Source organism: Lygodium microphyllum, chromosome 2 (genome assembly GCF_053477565.2).
Source record: "Lygodium microphyllum isolate KBCC chromosome 2, Lygodium_microphyllum_v1.1.10, whole genome shotgun sequence".
NCBI classification, from domain to species: domain Eukaryota; kingdom Viridiplantae; phylum Streptophyta; class Polypodiopsida; order Schizaeales; family Lygodiaceae; genus Lygodium; species Lygodium microphyllum.
The window spans coordinates 133,786,326-133,810,257 of NC_141136.1; the positions used below are offsets into that span (position 1 = coordinate 133,786,326).

The 23,932-nt window shown below is 47.9% G+C and overlaps 1 protein-coding gene across 1 annotated transcript in view; it reads right to left on the reverse strand.

Moving 5' to 3' along the window:
• Positions 1-23,932, reverse strand: part of LOC148040346 (dynein-1-beta heavy chain, flagellar inner arm I1 complex-like) — a 288,628-nt gene that overhangs the window by 112,289 nt on the left and 152,407 nt on the right. The window contains exons 15-16 of the mRNA XM_087698625.1: positions 20,851-21,027; positions 20,567-20,712 (exon numbers count right to left, since the gene is read on the reverse strand). Coding sequence (XP_087554751.1) covers positions 20,567-20,712; positions 20,851-21,027 — 323 coding nt within the window. The remainder of the gene's footprint in view (positions 1-20,566; positions 20,713-20,850; positions 21,028-23,932) is intronic.

The following is a 23,932-nucleotide window of genomic DNA, read 5'->3' on the forward strand; positions in this document are numbered from 1 at the left end:
CAAGCACTCATAGGGAAGTGCAAATTCCTTGCAACAATTAAACAGAAAGCTTGCCTATCCTATTTCATGTTCCTCCAAATAGTGCTAGCTGCGGGAAAGAAACCCTCCTAGGTAGACCCTTCAAAAGGGCGACCAAATGTAAGGCTGACTATGTAGCACAGAGGATACACCTGACACTACCGGGTGTGAGGATAGTCACCACCTTTAGTAAGGGTGACCTCATCGAACCTCAAGGGAAAGGCAAGGAAGGTGCTGACGTAACAGTCAAGCCTACTAACGAGGGCAAGGACTTGTTGGAGGAGTTGATACAAGCACAGGTTGAACAACGAGGACCAGTGAGTGAGGCCATGCTTGAAACAAAAAGGCCAAGAGACAATGTCAAGGACGGGCTTTGGACTTACAAATATCGTAGAAGACCCCAAAAGAAGCCCAAGCCTTATAGACGCAGGCATCGAGGGAGGGTCAGCACAACACTGCGATGGATACCCAAAGCGTTGCTTCGGGCTCAAGGGTATTATGCAGGCAACCGATGGATTTGGGTGCCAAAACCCCTTGCTAAACCTCCCTGGTCGACTAAAGGCCAGAGTGCATCAAGAGCAAAAAAGCGTAGGAGGAGATCTAAGTGAAAAATCAGGTCTCGAGTCAACAACAGTGGAGTGACCGAGCCCCTCATGGCCGAAATCAAGAAGCCAAACGGGACCAATCGGAGGGTAGATCCTTGGCCTAGCGTGCTTGACAAGCAGATGCCAGATGTAATCGTTGAAGATACGCAGAAGCCGCTAGTGCCCAGGGAGCTTTTGATTCCCCAAGAGGATAGCAAGCATCATAGGCACAACATTGCTCATGGCAAGGTTAAATGCTCAACAAAGCAAATAGCAAAATCATCTAACAGCCATGAGCAAATCTCCAAGCCAGTGTCAAAGCCACTTAGGAGTCCGAAGTCTCCTACACCCACTTCCCCTACACGGACACAGGAAGCACAACACTCGTCAGATGTGGCTATTCAATCCCAATCTCAACCTACATCAAGGCTTCCAAATGTCCAAGAGGCAGGACACGACACCGTCTGTGGCTCTCGGCCCAAGGGTATGCCTATGCAACCTAAGGTGGCTAGCTCAATTGATACTATTCGGCCTACACAAGGGAATGCTCTAAGAGCAACGACCACTTCTAATGGCCCTAAGGACTTGACACCGCAACCCAGCAAGGGTAGCCAGCCCGCTAAACCAGCTGCCCCGACTTCCAATCAGGGATCACACCAGTCACAGCCCTTGGCCGTGACAATGCCCCTTGTGGAACATGTCCTTAGAAGTTCACCTATGGAAGAAGTGTCGCAACCAACTTCCTTGAAAACTCCAGGACTTTCGGAGGGCCTAAAGCCTAGGTGGGAGGAGTTAAACTCAAGGGAGTCGGCTGAAGAGCTAGACTCCCGGAAAAGGGAGGCAATTGTGCCCTCACAGCTTGGTAAGGCTATTCAGCAGGCCACGACTATCCCACAAGGACACACTAGAGAGAGAGAATGCTGAGGCCCAACCAAGCACGTCAACGGGTGGCCTAGTCCAGAATCCTGAATCGACGAGAGATGCACCTTCAAGAACCAGGAAACAAAGGAGAAAACAACGAAAACAACAGCAATTGCAGGTGGTTGTGGACCCCAAGAACATTGAGACGAAGAGCACCGGAGAGCCGATGAATAAAGCATCGAGTCCACCCACCAATGAACCCATTAATGCCTCTCCTAATAGCGGTGAACCCTCAGACACATCCGTGTGCTCTGAAAAACCAAAGCAACCGTTGCCATCAACAGTTGCTTACAACACTCTATCCACTAACAATAGAACTCACATTGATCAATCAAGAGTGGATACAACGCTGTCACAACAGGGTGACCAATCTGTACCAGTCACATCCGAGGAGAACCATGACAAAATAGCAGCAAAACCTCAGGAGAACCGTGAGAACCCTAAGAGCATAAGAAAACCTAGCGTTGACCAATCTTGCTCGTCTAGGCCTGAGCCTCCAGCCATGCTAAAGCCTAAGGAAGCTCTTAGAACTGTGCATGAGATAGCAACCGAGCAAGCCCTCGTTGAACATAGAAGTGTCGCAGAATGCTTAACTGAGTTGGAGGCTAAGCTCAAAGTGGTCGCGCGTGTCTACATCCTTGCGGACATGGGCACGATCCCCAAGGAGCAGCTTGGAGATTACTTGACCTTTCCTCTATCGTGGGAAGAACAAGAACATCTTAACGGGCACTACGACAGGCTCCTGCATGAACATATGCGACTCATCTCTGACGAGGAAGCCGACGAACTGCGCTTAACTGTCACGTTCAATGAAGTGCTCTGCCGACTGAATCTCGTGGACATAGAGCAACTAAAGCGACTAACAAAGGGCCGAAGTCAATTTGAACAACGTTGGTGTGAGAACCGCGTTGCAATGGCCAAACTAGGGGCTCAGATCATGACAGTCTCTGAGGAGCGATTGGCCAAATGGCGGTCTCAAAGAGACCCAACCTATGTGGCACCAACTTCCCTACGAGTGCTAACTGCCATTCGGGGTATGGACTTAGCTGGAACTAGCCAAGAGAATGCTCTGTTTGATAAGGTTCTCACTGAGGAGGAGTTACATATAGCCAGTAGACTCGGACAAGGTTCCATGCTACTTGATGTGGCAAAATATCTATCAGTATTAAGTAAGCTGCCACGAATACTAGACGCGTGTGCCACGCTCCGGTACAACCCTGAGTTCTACGCTTGGTTCTTATCCTCGTGAAGTGACATTATGTATATAAATAAACACTGATTCTTGTGTCACCCTGTATAAATAATATCAACACACACAAGCAATGATAGTCAAGCGCAGGGACAAGTGTTGGGTCTGACAGGCTAAGCTCCTCAAGTCCTCCTCTCATCACGCATTTAAAAGCCCTGTGACCATCCCCACCTCCAAGTGAAGGACATGCAACCCACATTACCGCCATAGGAAGCCTTGACCAACAACTCTGATGGTGTAGGCAGGATGTAGTACTTATCAACAAGGCCCCTATGATGTACAAGTAGCTTGGCAAGTCATCATGCCAAAACTTTTTGTTTTTGATGAGTAAAGGGGCAAGATCCCCACTTATACACACTTCCTTCACCTACCGTTAATGTATGCGATCTTAACAAGTAATGGGATAGGCATCATAGCATTCTGAAAAATTATGTCTTAACATGATTGCATTGGTCCGGTGTACTTAACGCAAGCGAGCATATACTCTCACAAAGTGACAAGTGGATGCAGAATGACAGGTCAAGGGCTAGAAGCGTTTAATATCCAAGTCACCACAAGACCACCAGCCCCAAAAAGAACCATTACGGAGGAAGTGACAGGATACCAAAAAACAAAAGCCATGACGGAAATGCCACTGGATGGGAACCCAAGGACACCTTTGCAGAAAAAGCACACATTGCAATTGAGCATGGCCAAGGCATAATCATCGATTACCTCCTCCTTCTTGGCCAACTCTATGTTCGGGCAGGAGCCACACTCTCAACAAGGGCGAACGTCTCTTCATTATCCAAGATTCAATTCGCAAGATGCTCTGCCCTTGTCCATGCACAACTCACTCCAAGTGCTACCTCAATTGTTCAATGTCTCACATGTTACAAAGAGGTTTGCAAAACCTCAAGTGTATCTCTTCATCTCAACAACAGTTCCTCTAGCATCAAGGCTGGTGACACAATCATCTTTGTAATATCCATTCTTCATAGCCTTTGGATCCCAACATTTCTCAATCCAAATGAAAGGCTAACAGCCTCAATGTATGGCGTTGATTGTATTCATTTTTCCCACCAAAAAAAAAAGAGAGAGGAAAAAAAAAGAGAGAAAAAAGAAGAAGAAGAAATAAAGAAAAAGAAAAAAGAAAAAGAAAAATAAAAATAAAAAGAAAAAGAAAAAAGCACACACAATCACGGCACCACACCTAGGGGTCCTCAAATTAGATACGTCCAGTGACCTTGGTCGGCTGGCTCCGTCCCTAATCCCCTAGCCCTTTGTACATCCCCCACAATTGTTCAGGGCACATCAAGGGCAGGACATACCTCGGGAGCTCGCCTCGCCTATGGTTAGACTTGTCACCCTGAACCACTTGCACAATTCTCTCGCACTCATCTCAATGCCATTACAATCAATAGTGGTAAGCAAGGTATGAAAGACACTGGACAAGTACAACATACTTTTCTACAAGTAGCCACTAGCTACCAAAAGCTAAGACATCAAGGAGCTCAATTATGCTACATGGCCTTGACAAGACCATAATGATGTCTCAAGCAATATTCAAGTGTACTTTTCCCATCTTCATCGACAAATTTTTCCATCAACTTAGCCCCTTGCTACACTAACCCATTGCTATACAAGGAACCAGGTCGACAGTCTTCTAACTAAGTATAACCTAAATACTCACGAGCACTCACATACTAATTGCACCATAGCATATATACGGTTTGGGTCCTCAAGTGCAGGACAATACTCCAAGATTACTTAGAGTTCGACCTGTCTCCCAAACTAATCAAAATATGTCTTGTGCACGATAAGAAGACTAGCACTACCCCTTAGGAAGAGACCACAGGAGAGGTTTTCAATTGCAGGTGTTGAAGACTCCAACGCAAGTGTCGTTCGCTCTTCATCAACACCCAACTCTGAATGCTTATCCCTTACCATCCGATAAGACCGCAAAGAATCGTCATGTGCAGACTCCCCAACCAACCAACACTCGTGCTGGCCATCAATGCAATCCCCAACACAGCATAGCCCTACCACCAACTCCAACAACCTTTCACCAGCCACCTTGGCCACCAACAGGCCCCCAGGACCTTCTCCCACACCACCACCAACACTCCTCCACGGAAACCACCGGCGTCCTTATCACCCATGTCTTCGATGCATGCTACAGCCTGCTACCTACGACGGTGAGTGCCATGGGACTGGTACTCGTCTAGGAGGGGGGTAATGTTAACCCCAACACGAAGAAAGCAAAAGGAAGTGGAAAAGACACAGGGCAAAGGCGGAAAAAGGTAGCCCGACTGAAGAAAGAAAAGGAGAAAATGCCAAAAGCGCAAGGGCAACCTTAAAAGTCCAAGGCAAAGGCAAAAGGGGAAAGGCGCATTTTAAAATAAAAAGGCGCACCCTGAAATCTTGTAAAAGAGCACCGGGCTCTCACCCGTGCAATTTGTAAATGTAGATGGGCGGTGGAAAGGAAGCTAGGAAGATAGAAGGACAATGGGAAAAAGGGCCAAGGCTACGGCCGGCCATGTAAAAAGGGGAAAAGGGGATGACCGCCCAAAAGGGATTTAGGGTTTTGTATATAAAGTTGAAAAGTGAATGAGAAGCTCATTCTTGTGTGTGGCCAAAAGTAGCTCTCCTCTTCTTCTTCTTCTTCTTCTTCTTGCTTGCTTGAGCTTGTGCTTGAGGGAGGGAGTGTGAGAGTGTGAGGGAGTGAGTGTGTGAGGGTGAGGGACCGAGGAGGAGAAGCTCTCCATCGTCTCCTCTCTTTTTCTCTTCTCTTCTCTTCTCTTGTCTTGCTCGCGGCAATGGAGCTTGGAGCGTGGAGCTTGAGGATGGAGCTTGCTTGAAGCTTGCACTTGGATCGTGGAGCTACTGGAGTACGCGGGAGAGGAGGTAACTCGAACGGCATCAAGGTAAGCTCACTACACCCGTAGAAATGGATGGCGCGTCGGCTATGTGAGAGGTAGCCATTAGTGCTCGGCTTGGAACGCTTGAATCAATAAGCGGTCCGTGGGTCTTGGCGGTTGAGTGAAAGCTCCCACAGGCCTATGAGACACTTCTGATGTCAATATGGAATTGTAATGGAGCCCTACGCTTGGATGCTGGTTACTTTGAAGATAGCTTCCGAAACATAGATATAGCTAGCAATGTACACAGAAACACACCAATGTAAATGTAGCCGACTACCAGAAGTGCAAGGATACAAGTGGGAAAGTGCATTTCATCCAACAGCTAGAAAACCAGGAAGCACTAGGGGTTCTGGAGGTGTGGCCATACTATACCGGGAAGACCTCAAAGGGATAGTGCAAGTAATGAAAAGAGATGATGATGCACGATATTAATGGATTAGGATACATGCAGGAAGACCACGGGATATATTCATCGCAATATGCTACTTTCCTCTTGCAAATTCTACCTATGCCACACGAGATGGATCTTGCATTGGGGACATATTATTAGCATATGTCCCCAATGCTAGCATATCTCTTGCAAATTCCCTTTTTTTTTCCAGTAGAATGTTGCTGATTATATTACTCAAAAAAACTGATTACAACAAAGTGCTCATGCTCAACAGAGTAAACTGGAGCTGATGCAAAGTCACCACTAATTCATGTATACAAGCCTCTCAAGGCGGTCTAGGGGGGATGGTAGCAAGAAGCCATGGGGGAGGGGTATATCGCCAAATGGGACTGCTTGTTTGCATCACGAAAAATAGGCCCTGGCCGCCCCAGGTACGCATGAAGTGACCACGGAGCTCCTGATGAGCCCTAGACTCGCCCTGCACCTGATCCCATCGGCCACGGAGGGAGTGAATGATGGAGGTTCATAGCTCTGCTAAGGTCGCAGGTGCTGAGAGTCTCTCACCGCCGAAGGCCACCTGGGATCGCGCCATAGATATGCCATTCCCAGTAAGACTCCCTATGGTCTCCTATATCTCTGAGCGGTCTGCTGTGGGCTCTAGTACCTGTCGGATAGGTAGAGCTTCTTGACCAACCACTGCGCATGACCCTGCCTCGATCATGAAAATCGTGTCCTGCATCCCGGCCTCATACAGCAGGTGATGGCCCTGGCTAACTGCCTGCCAACAGAAAGCTCCCCATGAAATATACCCGAGGTTGGGGGCTATACGTCGAAGGATACAGCATGCTCCTCTCCACACTAGCTGCGCCTCCTCACAAGACCAAAGGCATTGCTTTGGGGTTTCTAAAAACTGCTGTGTAGCGCTCACAACCTCCCTCCTTTTGCATTTGGGCAAGCCAGCTTCCCATCACCAATCCTCCATTGCCACCAACCATAAAAAATACGACACCCTTGGTCTCCAGCTATCCCATAGGCGGTGCCAGAAGGTTCGTCGGAAGGGCTCCGTGATGCTGTGCTCCGCCCAGTGCTTGCTGCGTAATGGCGCCCAAGTCCATATCCTCCTGCATCAATACATGTCTACCAATCCTGGCAGTGTATTCTAGGAGCCTGGGTGGCTTTTTTGCAACCGCAGAGGCCGGCCATAGCCACTCTCCTGGGTCCCACTCTAGCTCATCAACTGGTCTACCCTCCCAAATCCAAAGGTGCCACTCCTTGAGCTCCATCCAGAAAACATAGGGGTCCAGTTGCCAAGTCTTCCCCTGAAGACCCACCACCCGAATCCTCCTCCATGAAAGGGTGGCAATCCCCTCATCCTGTTGCCCTCTGTCAAGGGCCAGACGTCCCCCCTCCTGAACGGTAAAGAAGGTCCCCTGTGGGGCGCCACCCACTCTACCTGCCACCTGAAGAGGGATGCCTGTTGGAGAGAACCTGGCTGCCCATACCTCCCCGGCCTCTATTGGTTCTCGTATCGGGGGGTCAAGCCACTCCGGAGGTATTGCTGCGTCTATCTCTCTTCTCCTCAACTCCACTCCTCTCGTGCACCCTGATACTTGCTGTAGCACCTCCTTGTCTGCCATCTTGTACACCTCCCGCCATGTCCTGATGGAACGAGCCGGGCCGGCCTCCCACCCGCCCACTAAATGTGGGGGCGCTCACCTATCTATGCCCCTTCCCTATCTTTGACCTGGAGGTTCCAGATCACCGGCTGACGGTCTATTTCCTCCTGGCAGCCTGGGGGGCTCTGGATTAGGGCCTTACGGAGGCCCTACCACACGCGGAGTAGGCTCCGCAGGAAAGGTGATCGGGCTGAAGTGAAGATCCATCTCAGGGACGGCCTCCACTCCCCGCCAAGCCTCGGTTTACAGTCCTGAAGGCCCTCCTGTAGTAAGACCTTCCAGGTCTACCCACCTGGTGTGAGACCGCGGACAACTAACTTGCCCAAGAGGGCCCTACTCTGATATTCTGGGTCTATGATCCCAAGCCCTCCCTCTGATCGATGTCGTATGATGGTCGCCCACGCCACCTTGGCCCTGGGGTCTCTAGAGCCATCAGACCCCAACCAAAGGAAATTCCGCACCACGCGGTGAAGCTGCCCTACGCACGATGAGGAGAAACACAAACACAAGGCAATGTACCAGGCCGTTGCTAGGAGGACTTGGTTAACCACCAGGGCTCGACTGGCTAGTGAGAGGCGAGCCGTGCTCCAGTAGGTCAGTTTCCTTCTAATAGACTCTAAAACAGGAAGAAACTGCTGGGCAGGAGTGATATATCCAGTCCCACCTGGAACCCTAGGTATTAGATGGTCTGCCCTCGGCTCACCCATCTAAATCCCAAGTGGACTCCCCACTCTGTGCTGGAGTCTGGGTCTGTGAGGAAACCAACCGACTTTCGCTAGTTGATTTTCGCACCCACTGCAACACAGAACACCTCAAGAGCCAGCCTCATTCTTTCCAGCATCACCTCGTCGTCCTCTATGTAGAGTCCTGTGTCATCTGCGTACTCTGAGTCTAACAACTCAGTCTCCTCTCTCACTGGAAGTCGGAGGCTGCGTAGTCCACTCACATGTGATTTGAGGAAGTGGGGCATTGCCTCTGCGAAGAGTAGGAACAGGTATGGGGCCAGGGGGCAGCCCTATCGGACCGATCTCTCCAGCCGGACCTCCTCCCCTCGCCTTCCGCCTATGAGAACCCTGCTGGTGGCTGATCTGTACAGGCCGGAGACCCCGCGAATCCAAGCGTGGGAAAAACCTAACTTCACCATGGTACCCTCTAGGAAATCCCAGTCCACCCTGTCGTAGGCTTTCTCGAAGTCCAATAGTAGTACTGCTCGTCTTTGCCCACTGTGCTGAGCCCACTCTGTCGCCTCAAAGAATGTAAATACATTTTCTAGGATGCTCCTATCTTGGACAAAGCCTGTCTGTGTGTCATGAATGATGTCTGGAAGCACATGGCGTAATCGTCTACCCATCATCTTTGCCAGAGCCTTATAGGCCACTGACAATAAGGTGATTGGTCTCCACTGGGATAGCTCCAACCGGTCTCCCCCTTTGGGGAGGAGACTGATAAGGCTTGCCGAGAGCCTCCTTGGCATCTGTCCTGAGGTGAATATCTCTTGGAAAGCCCTCAGTAGGGGGTCCTTCACCACCTCCCAGTAGGTAGTGAAGAAGGCCTTAGAGAGGTCATCCTCCCCCAGGCATTTTTGCCCATCCTGTGTATGGAGAGCCTCCTCTAGTTCCTTGTCTGTGAAGGGGACTAGGAGGGCGTGTCCTATCTCCTTTGTGACGAGGGACTGGATGTGATCCCATACCTGTTGTCTGCATCTCTGTCCTCTAATTGAAGCTGTCTCCTGCTGGAAGAGGCGTGTGTAATAGTCAGTGGCAATCTCCATCACCTCATCAGGGCTAGAACGGGTCCTCCCATACTGGTCCCTAAGGCTGCGTATCTACTCTCCCGCGGTGCGGGGCTGATGCACCTGGAAGAACTTCTTGCATATCATGTCTCCCTTCCGCGCCCAAAAGGCTACTGAATTGCGGAAAGAGAACTTTGAGCGCTTGTCCTCTAGGCCAGTAATGGCTGCACGCGCGCGCACCTCCTGTGAGTGGAGGATGGGGTCCCCTGGTGCCTCCTGCAACAATCTCTGCGTAGCTGCCAAGTCCCGCCGGAGTGCTCTCTCCTCCTCCCAGCACTGCTGCCTGGCTTGTAGGGCTACCTCTTGGCAGATTCTGCTTGACTTGACTAGGACTTGTGCAACCTCCTTTGCTATCCTGTCCCTCCTCACCCACTCTCTGGTCCGGATCTGCTCTATCTGTCTCGACACCTCTTCCCTCCTATAGATCGAGTCAGGGATCCGACAGGATCGTGTATCTAGGGCGGATGTTGGGGGATCAAGTGCCAGGAGAACCGGGCAGTGATTGGATAGTGTGGTACCTGCCAACTGCTCAATCTGGCCTTCGCAAGAACCTCCCCACTCTCCCACATAAAACCTGTCCAACAGCTCCAGCAAGGCTCCGCCTAGCCGCCTGTAACCCCAAGAAAAGTCCAACGACCTCTCCCTCCTGTGGAAGGCAGGGTCTTTCCAGGCATCTCGTGCTCCGACTGGAAGAAAAAAGACCTCCCATGCCTCCTGCTCCTCCCCAGCCATGCCCTGGTAGTTTCTTCCCCTGCCCTGCTGGTCCTCCAAAGCCTCCAGATTGTTGAAATCTCCACCAACAATCCAGGAGTCCACCTCTGGGAGTCCATCTACAATTTCCACCCAGAACCTGCTGCGTGCCCTAACATCCGCAGAGGCATAGACATTGAGGACTCCAATACTCGAGTCCCCAATATCCAGTCTGATCCATAGAGCCCTTCCTGCCACTATTGTCCCGTGGTCTCGTACACAGGTGGTGAGACTCGGACCAATAGATGTGCATACGCCTCCGCTTCTGCTGTGGGCACCTATGGCTTGCTCCCAACAAGTATGCGAGCTGCCCGGTAGTACCTTCCTAGCCCGCTGAGCCTGGGCGAGGGTGAGCTTGTGCTCCTGCAGTAGCAAGATGTCTATCCGTCCGGCGAGGGCAGGCTGTAGCTCCTACCGGACAATCAGCTTCCTTGAGCCACGTGCCTCACTGTAGTGGAGAGACTGTTCACATTCTAGGATGCAAGGTGTAGGCTCATGGGAAAACCTGTGACTGACCGAACAGGCATCTATTTGGCGTGGAAGTTGCAGATGAGGAAGAGAGTCTGCGAAGCATGCAGGTACGTTTTGCCGCCGGTCTGGATGGTGAGCTCCAGTCCCCCACGGTGGCCCTCAGCCGGACCATAGGGGTGATAGATGCTCGAGGTGGTACTATCAATGCATCTATTAGCCATGTTGAAAACCGCGACTCTGTACACTGGTAGCGGGCTGCCTGTGCCGGGGGCCACTCAATCACATCCCTTGGCGCTCCCCACTGTGGGGGGCCTCGAAAGATAATGCTCAAATGGGGGACGTCAGCGCCAGTCCACCAGTTAATGTCCATCATGCAACCTGGCCACTGTTGTGCGAACAGTGCTAGTCCTTCATCTCCCATCCACTAGGAGATGTGATTTGCCACCTGACTCTTCAATTTGTCCTCAATTTGTGTAGTCGTCCACTCCTCTGAGAAGGATGACTGAAAGAAGAAAGCGTAGTTTGGTCCATCCGGTGGTGCTAGTAGGTGGACCTTGCCCCTCCTTGACTTACGAACCACAAAGATCCCCACCTCTAGAGGTAGTGGGAACTCTCTACGCTCCGCAACTCGCAGGTAAGACCATAGGCCACTGCGAAAAAACTCTTGTGGCAACAGCTGTGCCTGTCTCGGGAAAGTATGGCGGGTGATAGGGGCAGATGAGCTGGTGGTTGTGTGGACCGGGGGGGGGGGGGGGACTGCTAGTGTGTAGAGGAGGTAGCTGTGTGTGGCTCATCACCTCCTGTGGGAGGAGGGGGAGTGGGTCTGGGGGGGCTCACAAGACCTGGGTGCGGATCAGGGGGAGTGCTCGGTAGGGGGGGTGATGGGGGTGGAGTGGATCGCGCTATGGTGGGATGGCTAGAGATGCATGGTGGGTGTGGGGAGGGGGTGGTAGCCCTGGCAAGGGGGGGTTGTGGGCCATGGTTAGTGGAGGGAGGGGGGGGGATGGGATGTGGGAGGGGGGGGGGTGGGTGAGGGGCCTGTGGAGGCTTCGGCGAGGCAATCTGTGACTCATGTGGAGAAAATGGGGGGGATCGGTCCTGCCGGGTTGGGCGGGCAGGGGGGGGGGGGCTGTGGAGTGCTCTGCCGAAAGGGGGGCGCTCGTCCGCCATCACCTTGCTGACGAGGCTGGGCCTAAGGGGCTGGCTGCGCCCCCCCTTGCCGTCTCCCTCCCTGTCGCCTCTGGACCCTTGTGAAACCGTCAACGTCCACCTGCGGACCTGTGGGCGGAGCCGCCTTGGCTCTAAACCGTGTACAAACTGCTGCCTGATGCCCAAAGTCTTGGCAGCGCAAGCACTGCCCTGGTTGCCCAGTCACAATGACCTGCTGCCTAAAGGAATGCCCGCCTGCCTCAATCTCTAGGAACTGTGGGATATTCTTGACCTCCTTCATTGCCACCCGTACCTTTGGGACCCCTGCCGCTACTGTCACTGCATCCGCGAAGGATGCGGGAAGGAGAGTGCCGAAGAGCCTCCCAAAGTCTTCCACTAATTGGTGGTACTCAATCGCCAGGCCGGGGAAGAGGAGTGTGACCGGGTGCCGAAGAAACCTGTTGTGGAGTGCAAACGCCTCCACAGTGAAGCCGCTGTACCAAGGGACCATGTATATGACCCCCTTCGTGGATGCATAAGGTGAATTGGCGAGTAGCTCGCAAGTTGCGTCTGCCGAATTGAGGCGGACCATGAAGATCCCTTGGCCCAACAGGACCGCCTCCTTGATCTGCGCCGAGCTGATACTCAGCGTGGAGTGGAGCCAGTCCCGAAGCTGGGCCCTAACTGGGAAATGTCCTACTACCTGACCATAGATTGTTGTTTCCATTAGCTCTAACTCCTTAGCTCGGATGACTAAGAGCTGCTCCTCAAAGAGGACTACGCGCAAGGTGTTTGACTAGGGGGCACTCGGTGAGTACGCCGGCGTCTGACCAAAGGTTTCCATTGCCCGTCCCTTTTGGGAGAACCTACCTATCGCGTTGCTATGCTGCTGAATGGAGAGTTGCTACAAGGGGAGGGAGCAACTAGAGGGGAAGGGGGGGGGGGGGGGGTCTGTTTTCAATGGCGGTGGTGTTGCAGATTGATCGCGGGCCAGGCCTCCCGTCAAGGTGGCACTCGGGGGGGGGGGGGGGGGTAGGGCGGATGCAGACGGCGTGCACAAGTAATTGTCGACGGGCCCTGGCGGGGGGGGGGGGGGGGCAGAAATGGACGCAGGTGGCTGTCGCTGGCGGAGGGGGGGGGGATGGCCAACCAGGGGGACAGCCACACAGGAGGGGGAAACGGCAGACAGGCGGCCGTTACACAACTTGGGGCGAGGGCGCGAGTCAAAGCAAAGAAGGAGAAGATTTTGTTGTATGCCAAGGAGCTGAATCCTCCCTAGGGAGAAGATTAGCATGCTGCACAAGATCTAACTGCTAGTGTAGAAGACCCTTGAGTTTGGTTGTGTCCTTGGATGCCCACTATAAAGTCAAAGATGAAAGAATTTTGGGTGATCGAATTATGCCAAGAGCCCCAAAATCTAAATAAATAGAACAAGACCTTCATATGTGGCTGCACAAGGGTGGGATACTTGGCACTGTGGCAAAAACCCAATCAAAAGGGTGCAACGATAGACTAACCACCGCTTGCCAAATATCTATTAGAAGAGCCCAAATTTTTCCTGCCAAAGGGTAGGAAATAAATCTATGATGCAAAGATTCCATGTTAGTTGTACAAAATGAGCAGTATTAGCCATTTGAGATTCAGCGCTTAGTAAGGGCTGAAGCAAGGGGAAGCCCACCAATGATCACTCTCCAAAGAAAGATCTTGCATTTGAACCCTTCTAGCACTCTCATTTTCCACCAAGCCTAGGATTTGTGCATGCCCCAAATCGCATTGGCTTTAATAACCAGCCATTGCTTGTCCTTAATTAAGAGATGATACACCTAGTTAGTTGACGCCTTTTGAAGATAAAGATAGCTAGTTGGATCCCAATCTTGCCAATGGAAATCCCAGTCAAGTGCAGGAAACGGCTGCATAGGCTGCATCAACCTTTCAATCCAGCCCCACAAGACACGATATCTATGAGGAATCTAGAAAAATTTCCTAGCTGTACGGAAACCCATCAACCCCCCACTACTCATTGAAGTGGCATCTGCAACAAAAGACAAACCCAAATGTGCCATACGATTGGAACTTGGGCCCATCCTCTTGTTTCACCCCCCAAGAGAGCAACCACGACATTGCTAACAAATTCCATTGAAAGGAATTTGATTCGAGACGATCCTCTATAGGATGCCAACAAGCCTTCTCAAGAACGAGCCTTTAAGAAAAAACCAAATGATTCACCAAAATGGAGGATATGGAAAAGTGAGCATCAGAATTAAGAACGTGCCACGATGATGCCTACGTGCTAGTGTTACCTTGTACAATACCTCGGTCTTCCTGAAAAAAGCAGACTATAAAGACTCAAGGATGACAATCAATACATATTGCGGTAAAGAGTGACCAACAAAGGGCCACCATATGGGTTTGTACATTCAAAATCGCCCCACCACCCATGCTTTTCAAGGTACAAACATAGCTTCAACAAATCCAAGAGATACCTGCATGCAAGGAGACTCTTTCACACAACACGAAATGGATATGTTTGGTAAGAGCATTCAAAGAAGCAATGTCCCCAAGCAAAAGTGGTAAAAAGAAGGTAACCCTAGGCAACATGATGGGCTCGCCTACTTCGAGGCGTATATGAAAGAGCTATGTCTGTGTTTTCCAAGAGATAACTTTTGTCTCCATCTTTTAGGAGATCCATTCTAGCAAGTATTTTGACTAAAAATCAACACACAAAGGATATCCCTAGTGTCTAACAACATTGCCATGGGGCACCACCACCCCTATCATCCCAAGGACTAGATGTTAGATTTAGTGTAGCTAATGAGGGATGGTTTTTCAGCGTTAACATGGAGACCACAAGCATGCCCAAACAATGTGCAAACATCCAATGCCTTACGAAGATTGTCCTTTTGTGTATACAAGATCATGAAGGTCTTGTTTGCTAGCGACTTAGCAACAAAATGTTGTCCAAAAAAAAAGATAAACCAGCCAACTGCCCAGTGCTCACCATATGTGATAACATGATGAGCATTGAATGTGTTGCCAAGGCAAAAAACAAAGGGAAACTCAATGGATAGCCTTGTTGAACCAAGTGTGCCAAGGGAAAGAGGTTAATAACACCACCATTTAACCTAACCCTCGAAGAAGCATCAGCACTGATGGTATAGATCAATTGAGACATGCGTGGCCCAAACCCATAGTATGCATCAGTTCTGCAAGAAAGGACCAATCCAAATAATCAAAACTTTCTCCAAATCCAACTGCACTAATACCACCTCCTGATTAGAGTGCTTGGCATAGTCAATTCCAATCTGCATATTCAACACATTATGAAAAATGTTTCTACCCTTAATGAGTCCATACTGATTGGGGTGCACAATGGCAAGGAGATGCCTATGGAGGTGGTTAGCCAACATTATGAAAAATGTTTCTACCCTTAATGAGTCCATACTGATTGGGGTGCACAATGGCAAGGAGATGCCTATGGAGGTGGTTAGCCAACACTTTAGAAAAAAATTTATACATCAAGCCCATTGAGATGGGTCTTCAATGTTTCAACATTGATGGAGATGGCACTTTCAGGAACAATCTAATAACTCCCTCCTTCCATGATGCTGACATAGGTCCCATTTCCCAAACCTATTGACACATCACAACCAAAGGTTTCGCTAGATGAGTTGCATAGGTCTCCAAAAATTCATTAGTGAGACCATCCCAATTGGGGCTTTTATCCATGGGTAAGTACAATAGCACATCCATGACCTCATCCTAATGAATGTCACTTTCCAGTGTAACTTATATATCAGATGAGACATGGTCCCAGACCAAAGTATAAAAAGCCGAACTGGCCTTAGACATATGCTCAGAGGGGTGCTGGGCCAAGCCAAGAGCTCCAAAAAATAGTCAAGAAGCTCTATAAAATAGTTATGACACGTGCGAACAATGGACTCCGGATCTAGCCCATTTGGATGCTATAGTCTAACCATATTCTCACGAGCAAGGGAAGGATGCAGAACTAAACAAAATTTATGAGACAGGCAAGAGGCATCTTGCGAATTGTGAGTCAAAGATTTCAATTTAGCCAACTGATAAGATCTCAATTGGAACTGCTGGATAAGATCAACCAATGGCATAGCTAATGAGGACAAGAATAGATCATCCAAGGACTCAAGAGGCAATGAACGCACCAAGGCTAATAGTTCCTCTGCTGCATGTCAATGCTGTCTACATAGGGATGCATGATGAATGCCATATTGTATGACCCTTTGTACATTACCTATCAATTGCTCAAAGGAGTGAGCTCATCCTCATGGGAAATCATACACAAATTGGTCAAGCAGTTGCCCCATATAACCATTGAAAATAGGGTGCTCCAAATAAGACGAATTAAAGTGCAATGGAAGCTTTGCCCAAAAACTACACAAAAGGAACCACCAACTCCACAAGAATCTCAAACTGCACAAGAAAATGGTCCAACAAGGCATGGCATTGCAAGACTTCCACGTCCAAGATATCTAGCATGAAGGCATCATTGTGCATGATGTAGATACGATCCAATCCAGACCATGTAGTGATATGCTACGTGGAGTGAAGAGTGAATCTTGGATTCAATGGGCAAAGCCAGGACCAAAGATATTTTTTGAGAACATTCAAAGCAAGCTCATGCCAAACACAACTCTCGGGAGCATCCATCACTGAATGCTTAGAGGTAGACTGCGATGTATCAATACATATATTGAAATCTTCCATCAACAAACCTAGTCTCTACCAAGTGCTGAATAGGCTACCAATCTATTCCACAAACCATGTCTAGACAAGGGATCATCTGGGGCATATAGGCCCATGAGCCATAGGACCTCCCCTTCAAACATGATTTTGACCGTTAGAAAATGACCATACACATCATTCTTGATCACGACCGACTGAATTCTCTCATGAGCAACCATGAGCACACCAAAGTAATGTTGTGCAAAGCCCCTAGCATAAACAAGCGAAACCTGTGGCAATCCACAATCTTGCTACATCATCATGACTCTTATGCTCAACAGCACATAAAAATCCCACTGATTATCGTGGAGAATGCGCCACATGTCATGCTGCATATTGTGCAAGCAAATGTCATGCACGTTCCAAGTGGCGACTTTTATATTTATTCAGAGACAGAAGGTCACAAATGTGAGGTTGGTTTTGCCTCGATTTAACTTTTGTGCTAGCAATTCAAGAGTTTCCTCATCAAGAAAATCAGCCAGCACTATAAATGAGTTCATCCTCTGACTCACCAATTTTAAGGTAGATGGATCACCTCCCTTTTTTGGGTTGGACCTTCGATAATGGTGATCCCATGGTATAATCACCTTACCCTGTGTGTCAAAGGCAATCTTTGCGGGCGGATCTTTAAAACGGTCCACAAAACCTTTCCTTGCAAAGGGTGTTGGAGGGGTAGAAGAGACCGTGTCATTATTTGAACGTGCCGCGTGGGCCTTATCTTTTGTCGTACAGGTGCATAGAGAGTGTTGGCAGGGCCAGGCATAGTAGCTGAAAGTCAATAATACTCTTCTTGCTTCTTTTAGGGTGTGCATCCACCCAACCTTGATCTGGGTGATCCAAAGACTGCATAGGCTTTTCCCCTTGTCTATATTGATCACGGAAGGGGCTTCATCATCCGGAAGAATATCAACCGTGAGATCCTCATTAATAGCTGGGGCACTCCTAGCCTCTAGAGCTACATTTTTTTCTGGGAATTCAGCCATAAAATGCCCCAATTATCCACAAGAGAAACAATAGCCGGAAAAAGTACTCGATTTCAAATGAAAATGCAATGATGGAATGCCACGGAAATTTAGATGCAGCCAGTTAGGCCTCTTGCGAGAGGTATCCCATAACATACACATGCGGTTATGATTTGTGGCCCTTAAATTGGGAGGCACCAAGATCAACCAATAGCTACTACATCTTCCTTTAGCAAAGGCCAATACACAACAGGCCAAGCTTCCACTTCCACCCACATCGGACACTCCTATTGAAGCAAGCACTGCAAATCAACCAACAGTTGCCAAGGCACGGCATGAACAAGGTGGCGATCAAAAAGCAAAGGCACTTTGGCTAAGAGATTATCACAAAGCATGGCCGACTTTAACATTACTTCATAAAAGCCCTGTGGTCCCACAAAAATCTCTTCCACACAGTCACCCAATGGAAAGGAATTCAACTAGTGGAAAATCCAAGAAAGCACGAACTTCGGCTTGTAAAGAAAAGGATAAGCCGTCTTTTGTAAAATGCTGAAAGTGAACGCAACATTCTCTTTGTAACCACAGCAGCTTCCAAAACATCATCTTGATCCTGGACATGGAAGGTCTCATGGTTGTGCTGGATATAATCTTGCAGTAATGTATTAGCAAACTCCACCAAATGTTCCCAATCTAAATCTTGTGATTCCTCACTGGTGGATGTGACCTGTGCATAGGAGTGCAGCTGGTGATCATCTAGCAGAGGTTTCTCAGGGTCTTCCTATCAAACCATCAGAAGCATGTTTGCTGCGTTTGACTAGTGGCTACGCATCAGGACTGGGTTGTGTTGAGATTCAGCAATCACACTCATTGACAGCCTCTTTGTATGGAGCTTCAGGGCCAAGGACATGCAGGCTAACCTATCCCATATGCACAGTGGTGCCTACTGTAGTTTCCTACTTTCCTATAAAGCATTGTACTTGCTTCCTTTTCTAAATGCAATGATAGAACTCTTTTCTTTTCAGTGAAGTGTCAGTGTCATTGTCCACATACACAAGATTGTGTTTATGAGTCCAAGTCTCAATCTTGGAACCTAATTCACTTGTGTAACAAACAGTGTCTTTGTCTTCTCCATCATGAGTCCACACTTCTCCTTCCATCCACCATAACTCACAGCCATGTCCTAGATCCCGCAGCTTTCACATGGTATCAGAGCACAGACGGGCATGGCACTACTCCTTCAGCTCCATTTCACTTTCATCTAGCTCAGCTTGAGCTCAGTCCAGCTCAAGACTTCATCTTCTACTCTTTTTTCTCACTGCCCTGTTTGGCAGCCATAGCCAAACCTGCACCTACCTGCCTTTGAGCTCTTAGATCTCTTGAACCAGGCAATATCTCCCCAAGCTCTCTTCTAGAGGATTGTTCCTAAACTCCCTAAGCTTCCCTCTGTTGCATAACAATCCAACATTGGGCTCCTATAGCTCCAGCATTGTCATTCTTCTGTGTTTCTGTCCTGTGGCCACCATAGCCAGCCTGGACATACCTGTGATAGACCCGATTCTGATCGAGTGCTCTGCGTGCGCTGTATTGCCCGCGATCTGGACGATCTCCATGGGGCTTTGATAGCCCTTGACATAAGCTTCCTAGACATGTAAAATTTTTTGAAAATGATCAAGTATTGAGGTCACAGTAGCTGAAAAACCAGGCCCCTGTCTCAGAAACCCTAATTCCACCATAGCCAAAATCTTCCAAGCTCATTTTTTCTCTCATTTTCTCACTCCTGCCACTAAACCAAGCTAAAGCCCACTCTGACCTACTGTCCCAGCACCAAATCAAGGAGGGGAAGGACCTGAGAAGATTGAAGAACGACCGAACAACCCCGAACAAGAAGATTCAAACTCAACATCAGCACAGACATAGTGTGTTTTCACACTATCATTACCTGTGTCTCTTGACACATTGTAATCTGCTCTTCCACTGATAAAATCTCAGAATTCTGGAGTTGATTTGCTACTGATCTTGCCACCTCAACATGGGAAAAGACTCTCCAAATGCTCGATTCAAAGGAGTCGGGTTTCACACCTGGCAAACCCGCATCAAGCTCATCCTGATGAAGAAGGGTCTTTGGGCCATCTCAGTATATGGAACCATTTCTTCCCCCTCCTCAGCATCTGAATCGGGCCCCAAAGCCTCCACCACCTGATTGATAAAAGCGGTGCTCAATTCAGACATGACTGATGTAGTAGCAGAGTACACGGGTTATGTTTGCGCTTCTGATCATGCAGGTCTGCTCCAAATCATACACATTCACCTAAATCTGATCTGATCTGATCTGCTCTGCTTGCTCTGCTCTGCTCTGCTTTGCTTGCAGGTCTGCTCTGATCTGATCAGATCAGCTCTCCTCTCCTCTCCCCCTTCCCTTCCCTTCCCTACCCTTCCCTTCCCTTCTCTTCCTGTCCTGTCCTGCCCTTCCCTTCCCTTCCCTTCCCTTCCCTTCTCTTCTCTTCTCTTCTCTTCTCTTCTCTTCCTGTCCTGGACATAGGACTCTCACAGCTTTCACTTAGCACATCACATGGTTTGACATTACAGCCCACCAAATTGTGTGTTCATTCAAATCATTGTATTCATGATGTACTTAGCAACCCCTTACAAGGCATTCTTTGTACTTTGTATTTTACCTCAGGGGGTTTTCCTCTGAGGTGTCATTGGTAGAATTTTATTTTCTTTGTAAACAAACAAAGGAAGATGCTTCCATACCGTCTTCCTACTTTGAACCCTCTATTTATCTAGTATTGTTTATTTCTACTTACATAGCTTATGTAACTTTTGTCTGCCATATCTATTTTAGCATCATCTATTTAGATGAAGAATCATGATGAACACTCTACAATCAACTGAAGAATAAACCAACATGGATTAATATTTTCTTTCTCTTGCTGGTTTACCGGCGCATGTAAGCATCTTTATCTTGATCCCACACACTTTTGTACTTCTTCTCCCAATACTGTAAATATTGTTGAACCCTCTCTGTGACCCCCAAGACTCCTGCTGTGATCATCATAAGAACCTCTTCTTGGTCCATAGCAATCACCTGTTATATTCAACTTGCAGAAGTTGTATCAATAAGAAAAATAGAGATTCATTTCTCGAGACAACACAATTGGTTGCAACAGCAAGACCAGATAGTTTTATGTCAAGGGACTTTGTAGTTTACAAAGTACATGCATACTTCAAAGTAGCTTGGTAATGAGGCATAAGATGAAGGACTCAGTATAGTCTTAGAAGTAGTCTGCTGAACTGAAATGTCAGGTCCTAATGCACTCATGCGTTGCTCCCGTAGACGAGGCACGACAGAAATCACAGCAATCAGTTCCCTTGCCACAACCTGAACTACCTCAAGAAGCTCCTGAATGATTCAAGAAACAAGGGTCAATATAAGACTTTTGATGAATAAAGGATTTATGCTGGAAATAGGAAGGAAAATTCTTGTTAATTATGAAATATATTTGCTTTGGAATCTTTTACAGCAAATGAATTTTACTACCCATTTTGTTTGAGATCATTTACAACAAAGTAAATTTAGCACCCAATTTATTTCAGATCAGAATGCAAATTTTGCATGGATGAAATGGTCATAGCAATGGTATGCACACCATATCTAGAGATTTACCACTTCTTTGTTGATGTTGAGAAAGCAAAACACAAGTTACAAAAGGTATTCCAAAATGATCCTCTCAAACCAGGACCTTATAGCCCTGTTCTCAATTTCAGGAAGGCATATGACAGAGTGGATTGGAAGCTCTTGAACGGCACTATGGTGAAGATAGAATTTCAAGAGCAATGGTTTAGAGGAGTTGCAGCTCTCTATTCTTCAGCCCACAGCTAGGTCTTTGTTGGTGGCGCTAGAGGGGAGGTTCAATATCCAGAAATTAGTGCCCGACAGGATATAATGACTGGCTAATGTCCGAAAATAATATGAGTCCAGCATTCATACCTTTGGACCTTTCTATGGGGCAAATGCTTTTGGCATCTTCCAAAGTCAGAACATGGCCAGATAAACATCTCATGCATAGGTAATTGAATTGCATGGCAAGACTTGACATTTTTAGCCTCTCCAATTCATTGCTTCCTACAAAGAACAAGGTCATATCTTTCATTCAATGCACCACATTTTCTGAATTCTACATGGGTATGCAGCTATCTGGGAGCAGCTCCAAGGTAGTCTGATGTCATTTTTGGTCGTCTTGTAGTTGGATTATACTCAACCATGGTGGATTACGTATCTAAAGGAAACTTTGATATTCACATAAATTCAGCAATGACATGTTGATGCAAATATATATGGATGGACAAAAGGGCTAACAAATCATGGCATTTACATAGATCAGTCTCATGGTGGAAGGCAACAATCTCTCATGGCTGGGCACTCCAACTAAGGGACTTGTATAAAGAACTAATACTCTCTTGCTTGAGTGTGCATTTTAATAGGGAGAACGATCTTGTTTATTATTTGTGGACAATGAGGCAGATCTCTTCACAAAGGTTCTTCTATTTTCTTCAGTTCTTTGACATTTCATTCCTTGGGCGTCTCCTACCCAATCTCTTATAGGAAGTGTTAGTATCATCTCAGTCTACACAGAATCATTTCCCCTTGCTTGTGTCTTACACTCTTCTATTTTGCATTCAAAGCGCAGACAAACAAGGAAAAACACAGCGATTAGAAATATTTTTGCCCAATATCTCTATGAAGTAAACAGCATAACCATCCCAAATCAGCCTAGTGGTTGAAGCTGTGCGATGTGGGTTCCACTCTTGCTAGGTGCATCACTTGGTTAAACACCTATGTTCAGATGGTGTGTTTTTGAAGTCTCAGCTGTTGCCTACTGAAACAGTTAGTTGGTCCTCCTTAGTAAGGTATCCGAGGATGAGGGTTGTGCTGTTGAGCTTAAAAATGCATTACATGCATCAATTAACCTCTTGAACAGCCCTAAAACATGCTTAATGAAAAACCCTAAAACGGGGCGCGGTTTGAGAGAGTTTCTAGGAAACCCTAATTTGGGAGGGTCCATCCACATCTATAAATAGACAAGATGCCCCCATTAAGTCTTCATCTCTTCAATGCAAGTTTCTCACCCTTGTGTGCAAATTTCAGCCATCAAACTCCCACCAATTGGCAATCCAGCCTTCACAACCACTCCCATCACTCTGCCTACCCCTCCAACTAATTGGTGACTTCTTCCATGCTTCCACCTGCTACCTAGTGACTCTCCATTGCTATGTTTGGAGCTGCTCGACTGCTGCGTTTGCAGCTTCTGGCTGCAGCTTGTCATCATCACCCCCTCGACTACTTGCATTTGCAGCTTCTTGTTGCCACCTACCTTCTCCCACTTCATCTTCCTTGTTGCCAACTTCTCCAGCCTCCACTGGGATCTGCGTTTGATAGCTTCCTTACTCTCACACTCCCACTGGTGGTCATAGTACTTGGGATCCATCTTTGGTGGATGTCACTTTCCGACACCACCGCTCTGCCCTTGGGCACTCTATACACTCTTCCATTCATTTACAATATTCATTCACTTCAAGGTTGTTCTCTTTCTCTCTCCTTCTATTTGTGATTTGTTTGTGTTTGAGTTTTGAGTTTTGCTTTTTAGGGTTTGAGTTTTGCATGTCTATGTCTATATCATTGTGTTTTTGTTGTGGTCATACACTTGATGTTTCCTCAATGCAAACCCTAGCAACTACTCCCTAGTTTTCTTCACATGGTATTAGGTTTGGTGCTCTTATAGAGGGTATCCTGTGGATATTGTGGAGGTTTGGTTTTGTGTGAGGCACAAGAACAACTCATAAGCGAATCACAATGTCTCAGTTACCTTCTTCTCAGGATCCCATGATGTCTTATCAGGCTTCTCCATCGCTGGAGGCCCTAAGGAGGCATTATGCACTCAACGAGGAAGATGACACTCCACCTTCAGCTTCACGTTCTTTGTTTTCTCTTGTTCCATATTTCAATCTCATGTCAGAGGAGTTTCAAGAATACTAACGTATCACATATCGTTGAACTAACACCCCTCCTACCAGCTTTGCTTCTCCATCTAGACCAGTTGGTAAGGCTGGCCACCTCTCCAATCATGGAGGATATATGACGATTGGGACGATTGGCAACCCATCTTTGCCATCTCAACCAGGCCCACTGTCATGTTCGTACAACACCTTTGAGTCGTATGAATCAAAACCCTCTCTTGTTTCTCCTTTTGGTGTGTAGGATGTGGATGATTTTCTATATGTAAACTTCAATAGAGGGAACTCTTGAA